Source organism: Delphinapterus leucas, unplaced genomic scaffold (assembly GCF_059928025.1).
Source record: "Delphinapterus leucas isolate spDelLeu-1000000601 "Yukka" unplaced genomic scaffold, BTC_Dleu_Yukka2 spDelLeu_asBTCV2_sq31, whole genome shotgun sequence".
Taxonomy (NCBI): domain Eukaryota; kingdom Metazoa; phylum Chordata; class Mammalia; order Artiodactyla; family Monodontidae; genus Delphinapterus; species Delphinapterus leucas.
Window position 1 is genome coordinate 13,366,750 of NW_028322240.1, and position 17,483 is coordinate 13,384,232.

Here is a 17,483-nt window from a genome sequence, read left to right on the forward strand (position 1 = left end):
AAAATAACATTTAAAAAACTAAAAGAAATCCCAAAGCTAATACAGATAATAAACACCAAGATTATTTTGTGGTTTATGAGGGCAATCACAGGGTCAGCGTTTAATGATACCATTGGATTCCACACTTTGCCATCAGGCAGGAATCTTTCAAGACCAGTTCAGTTAAACCAATATTCTAGTCTTCTCAGAAGTATCTGGGGATATAGTAATACCTTTTCTACTCCACTCTAGCAACTAAGTACTTATACTGAGTTAGAAATTAAGAATTAAGATTTTGAGACATTAACTAGAATGTTTCCAAACTGCTTATATTTTAAGAATTTTATATAGTTGTTAAATGTAGTTTATTTCTCTTATAAATTGCTTGGAATCATGCATCATATTCTGTCATTAGTTTAGGAGTACTCAATTATGCATTTAAACGTGGTTACTTTTAAAGGAAGATTTTACGAAAAAGTCCTATGCCTGTGGAACATTGATCACCACCTTTATATGTGTCAAAAATTGAACAAGAATTTTCAAGCAATGAATCATTTGCATTTCCTTGATTAATTATTTTGTTTTTAGGAGAAAGTGGGGGAGAGAAAAGGCATCTGAACTGCCCAGTTTTAGTTGTAAATGCATTGCTGTGAGTTCAGCCAACATGAAATGTTTAGTTTGGATATTTCCAAATTTCTCTGTGCAATTTTATAAGATAAATTTGACTCAAAATCAAACCCATTCTGCTTGTTTGTGTGGTGGCACATGAGCAATGGTTCCAGCGGGCTGGGCTTCATATTTTCTTTTCTTCTTGCAAAAGTTAAAGCATGACATTTTGCCAAATTTGACAAAGTCCAATAATTTTTTTGCCAGTTTCTTCCTGTTAAAATTAACTGGTGCTCTCATTGGCTTCAATGCTTGGAAAGTCAGTCTAGGGTACTTAATAAACATTTTATTAAAGAGGAGGGTCTCACTTTCTCTCCTTAGACAATATCTCCTTTGCTTTAGAATTTTGCTTTGTTCCTTTTCATAAAAGTGATCATGAAAACAGCAGCATGGCATTGTGGAGTTAAAAATCCTGAGTGGTACGAAAGTACCCTCTGAGAGATTTCATTTTTGCCTAGTAATTCTTTTGAAAGCACGCCATGCTCATCAGGCAAACCACCTCTAGTGTGTTTGGAATCACAGTATTTGCAAATTATTTCCCATCTCCAAGGGCCATTTATAATGGAAAGAAAGGAGATAGGAAGTTTTGAGAAAGCCAGTTCTTGGGTTTTATGCCTGGGAATGACAACAAAGCAAAGGTCATGGGACTTTCTGTGGTTCAGCCCTGACTCAGCTATTTGGTTACATAATTCACCCTGAGTGACCTGCATACTTTGCATCTATAAAATGGGATCCATGACATTTATTGAAAAAAACTTAGTGACTTTTATTCAGGAATATTGCTCTGTTAGTGGTACAGACAGAAGGCATGGAACAAGAATGATGTTCTGCTCCAGCCTCCTTTCTTTCTTCCCTTCCCATCAAACAGCAATGTTTATCTAAAAAATCTATGAGCTTTCTTTTCAGGAGATGTATTTAATTATGAAGCAATTCTATGAGGTTTCCAGTGTATTTTAAAACATCACCCATTTAAAAAAAAATCCTTAGCATTTCATAAATTAAATTTTGCTTCTACATTTTATTTCATAAGATTTCAGGTTTGAAAAAGATTTGGGTAACATATATGTATCTTAATAGAAACAATGAAAAGCATGCTTTTAAAAACTGAAATTGCACCCTGAGGTTTCAGGTCCTAATGTGACTAGGAAATGCTGAGATCTTGAGGGACTTTCTGTTCGTGAAAAGATAAAAGATTTTTTTTTTTTCTTTTCCTCAAGTCTCCCATCATTAAAGTTTGGTTCTAACAGCCGACTCCTTCTCTTTTTCATGTGTGTTGAAAAGCAGCTACTCCCTGTATCAAAGCCATCAGCCCGAGTGAAGGATGGACGACGGGAGGTGCGACTGTGATCATCATAGGGGACAATTTCTTTGATGGGTTACAGGTCATATTCGGTACCATGCTGGTCTGGAGTGAGGTAGGTGTTGTCTGAACATTAATATCTAATAGCTTGGTCTAGTTGAGGAGACTGTCTACACTTGCATTTCTAAGAGAGTGTGTAGAATTTAGAGATGGCAGTCTGGGTGGGCCAGCTCCAGTCTACAGAACTCTGGAAACTAGGAAAGATGGGTTGGGTTTACCAGGAGGCATCACTTTCTACTGGAATGACTTCCATCCACTGGCCCATCAGCACCAGGAGACCTTCTGTTTTGTCATTTGTCCTCATGGGCTAGCCACAGTGTGGAGGTCCTATTATGTATTGGGAATTGGAAAGGAGATGCAAAGTCACAAAATATATAGGCAAAGCCCTGTTCAAACTGTCACAAGGTAGTAATCTGTGAACATTTGTAGATGGAGTCTATTGTAGGACCATCTTCAAGGATCACCATTCATGTGACAGTGAGAATCCAGGTGTAGGTGGTTCTTGACTTATTCAGTGACTCTTCATCAGAGAGTGAGCAGTTCGCCAGGGGAACCTAGAAGAACCCAGAGCCCTAGGAGTTTATACCTCTCAGGCATCTATCTCAGTGTGGGACTTCAACCATATGAAAATGACTATGCTCTATTTTTGCAGTACTTTCCAAGCACTGTGATCATTATTTTAACCTGCAAGTTGACTTGTCTGGCAATAATCAACATTAGCTCAAATTACAAAACATAAGTATCACCATTCCTTAGAAGCCATGGCAAACTTGCCTTTGCTTTCTAAATTCTGAGCCTCGATTTCTTAGCCAGCATGCCCAGAGCCCCTTTTCTTTCATCTCCCCGAAGTTTAGAGTAAAAACAAGGTTAGAACTGCAAGAGACCATTGAGCTCACTTATCTGACACACTTTACAAGTGCTCATAGAATGGCTAAACTTTATTGAGACTTACTGGATTCTGGGCACTGCGCTGAGTTCTTGACATAGATCATCTTAATCTTCCCTCTACACCACAAGGTAAATACTCTTAACGTGTATCTTTTCTTGATAAGGATACTGAGACTTAGACATATGTAATTACATCACCCCAGAGCAGCCACCCAGAGCCCATGGAGTGTGAGTGATAGGTATGTGGCCACACAAAGGAGTCAGTAGCAGAGCTGGAGCTAGAACTCAGAGTTTCTATTTCCATTTCTGGTTGTCCTCCCATGACACCACTGTTTAGCCCATCCAGATGTTTTGATTGTGTTTTCTCTTTGGAGGGGCCACAGAGATAAGCAGAAAGTTAAGACTGTGACAGTTGAGTACATTTATCTTTCCAAAGCAGAGGCTGCCCTTCCTTTTAAGCCTTCTATGTGCACACCTCACTGCCAGTAAGCCGCTCCAGCAAGCTCCTTGCCAGCCCGTTCTGCCGCTGCCTTTGTCTTTCCCATGCATCCAACAAGCGGCATGCTCTTGGCCAGAGAATCCAAGCTCCCTTAAAGCTGAATCAGAGATGGACTTCTCAGCCCACCAAACTCATTGCTGTCCACGTTAGAACAGCGCAGGTCTGGAGGTGGACTGAACTCCCCTGGCTGACTGCACCCCATTCTTTGTTGGAAACATTGGGTTGTAACATTAGAAGCATCACGTACGTGGCAGATGTTTCTTCCTCGCTGCTGGAGACAACAATGCTCACAAGGATAGCCATTCCCAGGTCCCCTGGGCTGTGTCTTCATCCCTTCCTACCCCCCATTCTTTTGCTTGTCCTGGACCTTGAGAAGAGGGGAAGAATAAATAGAATATGAACTTTTTATCCGGGTCATAGCAGTCACAGTGAGGCCTGAGAAGTGGGGCTCAGAATCAGCCATATTCTTGACCCCTGAGAATAAGTGGGGTTAGCGTGATGCTCCCTTTACAACCTCATGCCTGTCTTAGGCCAGGTGCACCACGTTGGATGTGGAATAAAGGACTTCAGCATATCAGGAAATTGTTAATTTTTCCCTGCACCTTGTCAAGGTCCCCAGTTTCCTCTCGGTTCCCTCACTTTCTTGCCCTTTTTGGTGAACACGTAAGGGAGGCTAAATTCTACCTTAGATTTATCTAAATTGCTTTAAAGGATCTGTTTCCATATAAAAATCAACACAAGTCATGAAAAAGAAAATCCACTGAGGTGATACCTTTGTCCTCCTCCCTCATGTGTCCCTCCATTACCCCTGCCTTGAGTGTACCAGAAGCCCCTCATGATGGATCTGGGGGGTCCAGCTGGGAGGTGAGGGTTGGAGGGCGCATGCTCCTTCTTTGCCCACCTCCTCCTCACAAACTGCTCTCCTTCGTGGATATATCATAAATCAGCTATGACTCTTCCCTGGTGAAAGCCCACTATGTAGTTTCCCAAAATGTTTTAGCTAATATTCTTTTAAAATAAATAAATCCCCTGCAGCATTAGCAGTTGGGCGTCTGGATGGAGGACTTTAATTTGGCCTGTTATCATCATGATGGTCCTGACATTTGGAAAAATGAGTCTTGCAGAGGTGAACTTTTTGTAAATATTCTAAACTATTTATAAATTTAGATTTTCATCCAGGCTATTTGACAGGTATGATGTTCTCTCTTTTTTAGTGCAGGGAGAGAATCTGGTACTGCTCCAAATCCCCAAATCCATTGTATACTGACGAGAAATTGAGAAGTAGCTCACATTTACTAAGGGTTTTCATGCGTAGGCACTTTATGGGTGTTATTTTATTTGATTCTCGTTATAGCCCCATGTTACATACATATAATAACTAAGCCAAATGTCAGAGAGGGTCAGAGATCCACCATCACACTGACAGATAGGGCTAGAGATGGGATTGAACCACAATGTATGTTTTTACAAAGGAAATACAAGCCCACGTTAATGAGAGAGCAAATAGGTAGAATCTTGAGAGTAAGGAAGGACAGGAAGAAGAGAGGAAAAAAAGACATGCACAGTAATCCAGGTGGTACAGTAGTAAGGGTAGTAATAGCAACAGTAGTAGTAACTATGACTGTTGTTTTTAGTCAAAATTAAATTGTGTCTTTTATTTTGGTAGGGCCCAAAGAAATTGGGGGCCATTTCTCCAGGCTTCCACTGGATAGAATCAGAACTTGGTAACTGTGACTATTAAGAGAAGATATCTATGAAAGTAGAGTATGACTAATATTAGCTAACATTCATTGAGCACTTAGTTCCTGCCAGGTACTATGCTAAGTGTTTGCCATGGCTCTCACGTGAACCTGGTGACAGCTCGCATGGGTAGCATGTATAACATGCTGTTCTCATTTTACTAACCGGGAAACTGAGCTTGGGGAAGTTAAATAAGCTGTTCAGTTATCAACTGGTGGAGATGCGATGTGAACCCAGACAGTCCAAATCCAGGGCTCACCTTTTTAACCGTCCATGATTTAGCCTATGTCAAAATTTTTACCCTAGGGTTTTACCATATCAGACCAGGGTGGAATTGCCATTGATGCCTTATACTTGATGGTATCTTAACAGTTACTGTCACCTCCCAAAGTAAGCTAGACTTGTCATGTAGAGAATCAGAAGAGCGGTCCCTTCATTTTCTAGTTGTGTAAGTTTGTGGGTGGAGCCGTTGGCTTACAGGAAGAATTTACCCTTATGAAGGGTATATGCTTTGTGTTAGAGGCAGAAGACAACCTCTTCTTTTTCTATATGAATGACTAAGTTACTTGTATATTTAAGACAGTTAACCTGCCTGGGCCTCTTCTCTAGAGTAGGACCCCAGTCTATTCAAATTCTTTGTCCCTGGCCACATTTTCTCTTGAGGTTATGCCACCTCTGAGATCTAGTACTTTGCATTTTAAGTAGACTTCTATCTCTTCTCCGTTTCTTCACTCTGTCGCTCAAAGCACGCAGGAAGCGGGCTGGTGGGCTGGGACAAGGAGATAACACTTTGGATTAGCAGCTGATGCTATTATTTCGAGTCTCTTTTTAGCTAAAGAAGTTTAAAAAAGAGCCAGAGAAAACAGGGCTGGCTTCATTTACCCTCATCTGTGCCCTTCCTCTACCAACCCAATCTTTTGCAAGTGAGTAGTTCATTTTAGCTCACTGATGGCCCCCAGTTGGGAAGAAGACAGGTGGCACTGTCCCGTTCCTAACTCAGGGCTGCCTTCTGTGAGCTCCCGAGTTTGGGGTGAACCACAGGGCTTTCCTGTGAATTTGGTTTGCTATCTTTGTTACTCTTCCTTATTGCTTCTCGCCCTTTCTCCTCTCTTTATACAAAGCAAATTATTTTCCTGATACTCTCGTACTCCTTGTCATGTCTTACACCAGAAGACTTAAAAAAAAAAAAAATCTTTGTAGTGTTTTATATATAAACCCAGAGAAACCAACAGGGTTGATGTGTGCTAATGTTTAATGTGGGTTGAGTTTTTTTCTTGAATACACATGTACTTCATTGCTTTTGCTTTTCTACCAACCTGTGATTTGGAAGGGCAAGGGGCTCCTGCTACTGGTTTGTCGAGCCAATTGTTATTTTAATATCTCCTTCTGAATTCCTCTAATTTCTAAACAGTGAGTACTGGTTGGCTTACCAGCTGGTGTGGAACACTGGGGTAGGTACTATCCGTGATTAAAGTGAGGCTTTGTGGGATCTGGTATATTATTTAGAAAGACAGCTTGCTCTCATGTAGCAAATTAGAGAGTTACATAATATATTTATGCAATCTAGAGTTAAATTTGTGGTTTAAAATTCCAGCTAAGGTTCTAGAAGGCAGAGAGAGTTGTGTAGTCAGAGGTAGACTGTTCCAGTAACCAATCAGGTTTCTATTATGTCCAGGTGGATCTCTGTGCTGGACATTTTAGGCTCTCACAATCCTTTTAATTAGTCACTGAAATAGCTGAGAGAATTTATACAGCTTATGGTGTTTAAGCTGCCTGTAAAAAATGTCCAGTGGTGGGATTGGCAGGGAGCAGAAGGTGGCGGGAATGGAAGACAACCATCCAAGAAAGGATTTAGATTTCACGGGGTAGCAGTGGGCTAGGAGCCAGATAGTAATTATAATCCTTCCATTGTCCAGTCAGAGCACCTATATTTTAGTCATTGTTGGTCACTGGACCTCCATCTCAACATCTGAAAATGAGGGTCTTAGACCAAATCCTCTTGGAAACCAGCTACAATTCTAGTCATTCCTTTTATCTAGAATTAATTCCCTTGAAACCCCCCCAGCAGTAAGAAGGGTGGGAGTGAGGATGGGTTGGAAGTAACTTCTTCCACTATTGTTTTGTTCTTCACTTTTAGAACACATTTGCAGTATACAATATCATGTTTATTTTGAACTTCATCAAAATGATTTAATTAGCCCCCAAACTGGATCTCCCTATTGATATCTCTTCAGTCCATATTTTCACTCTCTACACTTCACATTCTGGTATCTGATCTCCACCTGAGACTTATACCACAATGTTGCTCTAATTCATCTTCCAGATAGTTCTATGGAATATACCAGTTCTTTCGGATTTTAATAGGCACCCCATGGCAGATGGGGGTGGGAGGCTTTTCCCAGTGAATTTGGGAAATGTTGAGTCAAACAGATTCCACTGGTCCTGTCCTAGAGTTTTCGAGGTACTTATATGCCCTTTGACTATCTAAGACATAGTATGCAGCATGTTCCAAAGTTTGTGACCACAGAACCTGTTTTTTCAGGGATCACTTTACAGGAAGATATACTGATAATGGCTGAAGTATATTTAGATTTCATGTTAATGAAGTAAAGTCATGAAACCCAATTATGAAGTGATTGGGCTGGTGTAGATGTAGGAAAATCTGCAATATTTGCAGAGTATTATTCAGATTAGACCAACGTTTGGAGCCATTATTGTTTAATCCTGCAAGGCTCTGAACAGAATTTCTCTCATATTTTACATCTGGTTTTAGTCCGTGCACACTTGACGTTAGATGCCATGTGATTTTGTAGGACAGCTATATTTAAAGATTGCCAGGACCACTTAGCTCAAATGGGAGAAGCCAGCGTTACATTACTGTATGAACCAGTTAGCCTCATCCAGGGGCCATACACTGTCTTTTTCATCCAGATGAATGTTTTCTTCAACGGCATTCCCAGAGACAGGCAGAAGGCAAAAGAAGCCACCCTTTGGGAAACCTGTGGGTGACCATGGTCAGGTAAATAGCAGTTTGTGGGGCTGAGAAGCAATTTTGCTGCTTGAATCCGGAAGTCGGAAAATAAGGTTTTAAATGCAGTTATTGATTTCTTCCCTTCTTCCTTTCCATATCTACTTTCTATTCTCATGTGTGCACATAGCTCAGAGGAAGGACTGTAAATTTCAAAAAAGAAAAATAGTATTTGCTCCTCTGTGACATCAAAAAATGAATGACTACAACTCATACATGCTCCCACTGTGAGTTTCCCAGGCCTTATATCCAGCCTTGATTTTCACTGAACCACATGTAGAGTCACAAAATTTTGAGGAGCATTTCCAGTCATCAACTGCAGCTGTTTTATTTTGAAAGTGAGGAAAAAGAGGTTCCAGCGCCCGCCGGTGCAGTGACTTGTCCTGAGAATGCCTTAGCTAGTTAGTGCTGGGATTTTAGCCCGGTTCTCCAGACACCAACCTCACTCCCCATTCAGCTTTCTCTTGTACCAGGATTTCTCGTGACATTTCCCTAGTTTTTTTTAACATACTTCCTTATATTTACCAAACCCTCCCAAGTTTTATACATAATAGCATCACAACTCTAACGACTATTATGTGTAACACATTTATATGAGATACAATTCCACTAAAATAAAAAAAATTAAGGTGGAGAAAGACATTGTGTCAAATATCTTCTCTTTCAAAAACTTTTAACATAAATAGGGCACAGTGTAAATAGCTGTGTCATCTACTTTACATATATTGAAGCTTACAGGTATAAGTTTAATTCAAAGTTTATTAAATGTACAGGTTTTAAATAATTCCTAATTGCCTGCTTTTTCCTAAATACATAAGTTGCCAAGTCTTTATTCAACCTGTACTTATTGATCATCTATTAAGAGGAAGATGCTTAATGCAAAATTTTAAACTTCATTTGTAAAGAATTAAAGGAGTAGTCTGAATCACTTGCATCAAACTTTGAATATGACTTTGAAGAATACCTTTCAAGTCCAAGTTATTTCACAGGGAATGATTTCTAAGTGAGCCAGCGTATTTAAAAAACAGATTAAAAATAGTCTAATGGCCTTTTTAATATAGTTACATAGTTACAACCATGCTCACCTTATGCTTTAAAATCCTCTAGTCTATATTGTTACTTTTGACTAAGGCACTTTAAGTCTATCCTCTATGTTGATAATTACGGGTTAGTTAAAAGCACCTTTAGGTTGACATTTTCAGCTATTTATTTACAGTGCATTCGGGAGGTACACATATGTGCCTATAACTTGAAAACGGATAAACCACAGAAGTGTGATGTGTTTCTAATTTTAACGTGAATCAAAGAATTCGCAGCTGGCTGCAGTCATGTGACTTCAATGAAGAAAGTCAATATTTATATAGTGTTGTGCTCATTTCATCCATGTGCTCAATGCTGATTGCTGGAATGGCTCCCTGATGATCTGACCTAAAGCTTTTCTCCTTATGCAACCTTACTGGCTTCCTCTTTCCTAAAGCCGTAACTCCGTAGTTTGGGATTCAAGCACAGCCCCGTAAGCCTCTGACCTTTCTTTTCAACATCCATACCCACCATTCATCTTAACTTCTGCTCCAGTCACAATGAGTGATGGGATAAAGATGTGGCTCTTTATGCCCGCAGTGATTTTTTTCACCTCTGCACTCTTGTCTTGTTTGTGCCATTCCTCCTTCCACAATGCTTTTCCCTCCTTTCTGTGCCCAAATCCTTCCACCCTTTCCGATCCAGAAAAAAATCATTTTTGTCTGTGAAATCTTCCCTCACAGCTCTAGATATTGAATATTTTCTCTTTCTCAATTCCTAATGGCCTTATCTGTACCATCTTATGTTCTTATCACTTTCTATCTTTGATTATTGTGACATAAGGGGCTGCGCTCTCCCTTGAAGGCAGGATCCATGCAAAATTCAGCTTAGTCTACAGAGTCTAGCACAGAGCCTTACACTTCAGAGGCATTAATTTATACAAAATAATGTTGAAGGACACTGCTTCTCCTTTCATTCAATCAAACAAATGCTACTTTTTAGCAACTGTTATATTCAGTGCTGCTTCATAGCATCAGTACCAGATAGACTGCAGTTTAGTTTTTGTTAATGCATGTATAATTAGGTAGTTTATATTTAGATATATTTATTGTGCAGTAAGGATGCACATAAATACCTTAGTGTAAATCTGTTGGTTATGGTGAGGATTAAGTAGTAATAAAACTAACACTTTTTAAGTGATTGATACCAGTGAGGCCTTCTCCTAAACTCATTATAGGCGTTAAGTCAATAAGTCCTTTAATAACACTAGTTAGATAACTAGCCCTTCCCCCTTCCCAGACAATGAAATTGAAGGCCAGAGAGGTTGAGTGACTTTCCAAAGGTCCCACAGCTGGTAATTTGCAAAACTTGGGCTTGAACCAAAATTCTTCTGACTCCAGAGCCATCTTTTTTTTTAACCATCTAAAAAGAAGGTAGTGAAAGCTCATCTATCCAGAGAAGAGTGTTCTAGTCACCGCAACTCTCCAAAATTCAGCATGAAACCAGAAGTGAGCCAAAAAAAAGAGAGTAAATATATAAAATAACAGACTTTGAGGTAACCAGAAGAGTAATTTTCAACCAACTATGTTATCTGTTTTCCCAGGTCATAGCAAATTAAAAGGAGCAAACTAGAGGCGGGTTGTTAGAAGCAGGCTCAGTGACAGCAGAAGTGACAGCTTAATGTCAAGGGAAGGAAAGGAAAACCTAAAAAGCAGACGAAGAACTCTATTACTGCGCAGCATGTTAATGGCTGTTCATAATGACAGTGGCCCTGAGTAGTCGAGAAAGAGATGGCAATTATATTCAATATCTTCTGTCTGAAACAGCGTGATGTGTGTAATGCATCCTCGAAAGACTTCAGTGAAAGCAGTTGTGGTGGCACGGTATTTAAAGGGGGTTGGCTTCAGTTTTCCACAGAACTCACTTCCTGGAGGCATGTGTTAAATCAGGAATTACTGAGTATGTGTGCAAGGATCACCGTAGATAGGATGCAAATAGGAACTATACCCCTAAAGAATGTGAGAATGAGTCACTGTTTAGCATCTTACAGCTTTGATATCCTTTTCTTAGAGCTCTGAAAGAACCTAAAAGACTTTCTGGTGAGACGTGAATTAATTCCCTGCTAGTCCACCTTTTGGTTCTTACGTTTTTGTTCCTAATTCCTAATCTTTGCAGGCAAAGATTCTGCCCTGCAAACCACCAGCTTTGATGACATGCAGCCCCTTCCAAAAATGTATCTGGCCTTCCTTTTTCTTTTATATTTTAATTTTCAAACAAACAAAGCAGCAACCCAGGACCCTAAGCCAGGCCCAACTAGGGAATGATATTCCTTCTTGACTGAATGTAGAAAAACAGGCCTTGAGAAAGAGCCCATTGTGCAGTTTCAAACCACAGGGGCTGGTGTTACTGGTGTCCAGTCCTCCCCGTCTGGAATACTGTGGACCTCAGGATCTCACCAGTGCTTTTCCAGCTCCCACATGGTCAGGATGGGATCCAGTCTTTAATGGTGCCCAGTTGGCACAAGATTTACATCCTGGGAAGAGAGCTGGAGAAAGTTTATTTAAAAAATAAATTACCGAAAAATAAATCAATCAATCAACCCACAAAACCAAAGGTAGTTGAAGCGTAATATATTTATTTTAGCCTTTTTCTCCCCAATCTGTTATTTTGAAAGATGATCTTATTGCTGTTTTGTTTTGTACAATTAACTGCATTGATTTAGGGACCTGGCTAGTTTCTCGGTCAGAAGAATTGGGTAGTATATTTTTGTGAATGTTTAATGAGGCTACCAGGAAGTCTGTGGGGGCAAAGTTAAAATAATTCTTTTTCTTTAGTAAAAAGATTTTTTGAATGGGGTGGTATTGATGGTATCTTTTTGGTAGATTCATAAGGGACGTTATTGAATCTTTATCCTAATTATTAGTGGTGGTTAATGATGTCACGGTATTTACTCATTCAATGTTCAATAAGTACTTATTGAATGTCAGCTAGGTCCAAGGTACTCTTAAAACTGGAAACAGAGTAGTGAAAACAAGAAAGACCAAGTTCGCATCCTCATGGGGCTTATATTCTAGTTGGGGGATGCAGGCAATCAATAGGAAAATAGATCTATATCTCTCTTCTATGTATCTGTGTCTGTGTCAATACCTACGTGAGAGACATTTCAGACAGTGTTAGGAGATGTGACTGACGGTTAAAACGTAGATTTTAAATCCCCTTTTAACTCAATTCCTGAGACTTTAGTTTCAAAAGTCTCCTCTGACATTCATACGTAAAGTTTATCTTTGGGAATTCATGGGACCCAACATATTTTGCTAAACATTGGTTTTGTTATTTTCTTGAAAGGACAAAAGGAAACCAGAATGTTTGTGAAACAGTAAATGCTTCCACGCGCTTTCTCTCACGTTCCCTGAGAAATCATATACTGCCTTTGAGACAGGCAATTCTTGGGAATGAAAAAACTCTGGGTTACGAAACCCAGAGAACCCTGATTAGGGAACAAACCAGAATACACTGAGAGAGAAGAGCTAGCATCCCCTGATTTATGTTGTATCCACTTCAGGGAAATAGAGATAAAATATGTAGGTACAGCCAGCACAGTGCCCAAGAATATACACTGATCATATTTCAACTTTCTTTAAGAACTCCAGAAAATAATATTTTTTAAACACCATGTTTAACTACAGAAAGATGAATGCCCCAGAGTGGAAGGAAAATAAGTTTTCTTGTGTGGTCACCATCACTGTGGTGTCTCTTTAAAGCTCCTTGGTCGATTTGGTTTTGAAGCTTTAATTATGCTTTTATGTTATAGTTTCCTTATTTAAGTGTCTGTTTTATGTCCATCACTCAGCACCCCCTGCCTATCTCAAAAGAGATGGATATTATTATCCTAATTGAGGAGGAGGGAGAATGCTGTGAGAATTATTAATGCATAAATTAAAAACTTAATCTGGAAAGTGCTTTAGGGTCCCTAGAGAAGCTTTACCCAAACACAAAGCATATTTAACATTATTGTCTGTACTCCCACAGAGCAGGAGCTGGTGCAGGATAAGATGGTAAAGTGAGGCACAGAGGGTGACACTGGCTGAATGGGCCAGTGTACCTTAGAACCCAGACTCTTGGAGGGGTAATACCTAAAAACCACTGTACCAGTGCCCACTTTAGCCTTTTTCTAGTCATAACCATTAATTATTTTTCCAGAGAAGAAACTTTAACTTTTCCTTCCTTTTACCCCTTCTCTTTAAGTCTTTGCTTGTCTTCGAGTTTTTTGGTTTTGTTTTTACTTTTAGTGTTGAAAGTGATTAAGGCTAAAATATTAAGTCCTAAGGGTGGTAATGAAAAATCACTGGTGCGCTTTCTAGTAATCCCAGTTATTTTTTGGCTTTGTAGCATGGAACTTCAAATTGCATTTATTTCATATAGTTCCATTGGTTGGAAAACGTGCATAAAGGCTTATCTTAGAATTGCTCTTTTGTTTTGCTGGGACATAATTCTCAGCCAACCTCTCACCAATGAGAAAGGTTATTTTGAGAACCTGCTGTGTTCCCAGAACATTTTTGAATGCAGGAGAGGCTGAGGACCCATTCTACCCTGTTAACAGTGGAGGTAGGATGAAAAGTACAAGTGCCAGGAATTATGGAAAAACAATAAAGAGTAGTAGGGAGGGACAGCTGTGGTTGTATAAAGGTGGTCATCAGTCAGGCAGACTTGCTTCTTATCGGTTCCCTGGTCATTTTTCTTAACTTTCCTGAAATTCATTTTTCACATCTGTGAACCAGCTACTACCCGTGCCTGTCCCTAATACTATAGGACGGAAATCACTGAAGGAGTTTCTCACAGTATGTGGCACAGAGTAAGAAGACAATGAAAAGTCACTGCTGCTGGAGTCACCATCAAGGTCATCACCACCATCCATTTAGTGTGAGCTACAGGGATACAGATAGTAAGAGCTACTGGCTCTCAGAGAAGAAGGTGATTCCCAAGACTTGTCCTTTTCCCCTAGAATTCTCCAACATGTCTCCATTAATATTTTAAAATACTAGGTACTCTCATTCACCCACAACGTGGGTCACACTTTTGATCCTGCTAGAGACTTTTATAAAAACCATTTGGAGAATTATCGTCTCCCATGCCCCTCTTCTGGACTTCCAGGCTTTGCAGACTGCCTCTTTGGGGTTTTGTTTCCAACCCTATGCATCTTTCATGATTCTCTGTGCACCCATAGAGGGAGTCGTTCCTCTTTCCTGTTTCCCACTTCTGTCAAGGACAGGCCTCACCCACCGCCCCCCATGTCTGCATCCTGTCTCTCACGGTCACAGCAGCTTCACTTTGTACCCAGAGGCCACAGCAAGTGTGCCTCGCCTGGCCGACCACTCGGGACTCTTCTGCTCTTGTGCTCTGAGTCTGGAGAAGAGAAAATGCTCACACAGGCAGCTCGGAGGGAGCAAAATTGCTGTCACCGGCAGGTCCTTGGTGTGCTGGCAGCCTCTTCTGGGGCCTTGCAGAGACCATGTGTGTTTCTTTCATTGCGATACCACACTTAAAAATGATTGCTTCTGATTATAATATTAATGCATTCTGATTGCTGAGAAGCCTGAAAATTCAGGGAGGTAAGCAGAGGAAAATATAATTACCCGTAACTTTACCATCTAGTGGTAACTCCTCTTAACACTTTGATGATTTTCCTTTTGGTCTTTCTTCCATGCAAATATATATCTAATTCTTATATAATCACATACAATACATATTGCACAAAACTGATAGTATTCTACTTTTGATTTTAGTAATATTTTTCTCATAATAAAAGTAATACCTGTAAATGTATGAATTTATTTATTCCAGAATTATCTATATGATTATTATTTCCTGTGCAAGCACATGCATACTCTCTCACACACACAAATAAACACAGAAGTACACACACACACGCACGCGAGGAAGAATCAGGAGAGACAGAAGATGTATCACATCTAATGTCATCAGTCTAGAAATAAACACTGCTGTTGGAGCATTGATCTTTTGTGGCCCACTTTTTAGTATTGCTTAACCATTTTGTTCTTTGTTTCGCCTTATCCCTTCTCGCTGGAATGAGTCCCAGACCTTTAGACATCTTCTTTTTTTACCACTTAGATGATATCTGAGCAGTAGTCTCGTGCAGGGACCTGAGTGCTGGGCCAGTTGGATAATTAATTTTAAGAGCAACTTAGGGAATGAGGGTTAAATATTGTCAGGTTAAGAACAGTGAGTTCTTATGGATAGGGATTGCTTGCTTAATGCAATCAAACATCTAGTAGAATTCTGGTCCAATTTACACAAGTATTTATTTCAGAAATATTTGGGAAATATCCTGTATGTAAGGCATTCAGTTTAATACTTTAGAGGATACAGATACGAATTAGACCCCGTAGCTGATCTTAGGGACCGTCTAATGGGAGAAAGAAAATCTTTATGGCACAAAGTAAGATAGGATGCCTTCTATAGTATACATTCTGTAATTATATAAATTCTTACAAAGGTGCAGGTAACTGTGGATCAGGTAAAACTTATTGGAAGAGAGAGCATCTGGTGAGGGTCTTAAAGAACAAGAGGAATATCATAGGGGAAAATTTAGGCAAGAAATGGCATGAACAGAGCAAAGATGTTAGGCAAGGCCGTGGTGTTTTCATGTATCCGCATGGCCTTCAGAGTGTGGAAGGGCAGAGTGGGGAGGGTGACTAGCAAGGGTGATCAGCTGTCAGGCCTTAGAGCACCTGACTACCATGCCAAGGAGTCTGGACTATACACCATACACAAAGGGGGCAGGTGAGGTTTTGAGTCAGGGCATGCTGTGGTGAGATTGATTTGAAGAAGATAGTTCTGGCGGAGAAGGTAGAAGTAGAGAGAGACCATTTAGAAGGCAGTTATAATATTGCAGTCATCTGAGTAAGAAATGGTGACAACCTGAACAGGATAAAGAAGCCAGGCAAGGGGCCAGTGGAATTCAGTGGAGGGTAAAATCAACATGACTAAAAGAAAAGTTGAAGGGAGAAAAAACATAAGATGATCCTAAGTTTTCTATTTTGGGTGATTCAAAGGAGAGTGTTCCCTTAGCTGAGAGAGGGAACACAGGAGCAAGAAATTCACTTATAGGTAGGAAGATGATAAATTTATCTTGGGCCCTGTTGAGATTGAGGTGGCAGTAAGACAAGTTCAGGGAGATTCTGTTACTCTGTTTTTCATAAAAATGTGGTGCTTGGCCAAAGAGATCAAAGCTACAGGTGTGGATTTGGAAGTCAGTTTAGGCGAGGTGATTGAGCCAATGAGTGAATTCAAGAAATGTCAGGCAAGTGAAAAAGAAAGAGATCTAGAACAAGACTTGTGAAATTTCTACAGTTAACAAGTTGGCAGAAAGAAATAGTTGGCACATGAAGAGAACAGGAACCAATGAATATGAGAGGAGCCCTGGAAAACACTTAACAGGCGTAAGAGATGGGTTTTCTTCTACTGTTTCAAATAATGTTAGTTAACTTGCTTGACCCTCAACTTTTCTCGTCTGGAATACATATCCCATAAGGATGGGTTTTAAAAGAGTGAATGTGAAAGTGCTTTGATAAACCATCAGATGCTCTGCAAGTCTTAGGTCTCATAATTAGTGTCACAGAAGTGAAGAAAGTATAGACTTCCAAAAAGGAAGAAAGTAGTGTCAGATGCTACAGGGTTTCAGAAGAATATTTATTTTTAGCTCGTTTGGTTTGTGATTTAAGGAAGTTAAGTCAAAAGAGTGAATCTGTTCTCTAATCACTTAGAATAGAATTTCCCAAAGTGTGGGGTACGTGCCCCGTGGTTGTACAAGAGACCATTTTGGATTCGACACAGACATTAAGTAGAACTGAATCACATCATGAGAAAGTGATTTTCCTTTTATTTCTCTTTTAATCCTTCTGATTTATGTTAAGGGACAAAGTCTCATTTGGGGCAAAGAAGCCTGTAACGTCCAGCACTAGCTCAACTCCCTTTTCAATAAACCCACGCAGGTTGTCAACATTATCTAGCTAGGATTTAACATCATATTAACCTTAAGATTACCGCCCACAGTTCCTTCTTATTTTGGCAGGGGATACCAGTTGCGATAATAATATAGCTTCCTTTTAAAATAAGTTATTTTAAACAAAAAGTTAACCAATTAAAAATTTTTAAGTACATAATTGTATAGGTGGTTTATAGATATGGCAAAACTAAGAAAGTGGCATTCCAATGATGGAAGTTCGGAAAATTTAGACTTACTAGAGCCCTTCCTCCTTCGGTAACTTAGAGGGGCTGCCTTA

The 17,483-nt window shown here is 39.8% G+C and overlaps 1 protein-coding gene across 3 annotated transcripts in view; it reads left to right on the top strand.

Moving 5' to 3' along the window:
* The window catches only part of LOC149743980 (transcription factor COE1-like), a 389,524-nt gene that overhangs the window by 294,917 nt on the left and 77,124 nt on the right, over nucleotides 1–17,483 (top strand). For 2 of the 3 annotated variants that reach the window (XM_089905904.1, XM_089905905.1), the window contains exon 9: nucleotides 1,930–2,060. In XM_089905904.1, the coding sequence (XP_089762030.1) occupies nucleotides 1,930–2,060 (131 nt within the window). Of the gene's footprint in view, nucleotides 1–1,926; nucleotides 2,061–17,483 lie in introns of all 3 variants that reach the window. The other variant, XM_089905903.1, reaches the window with a different exon arrangement.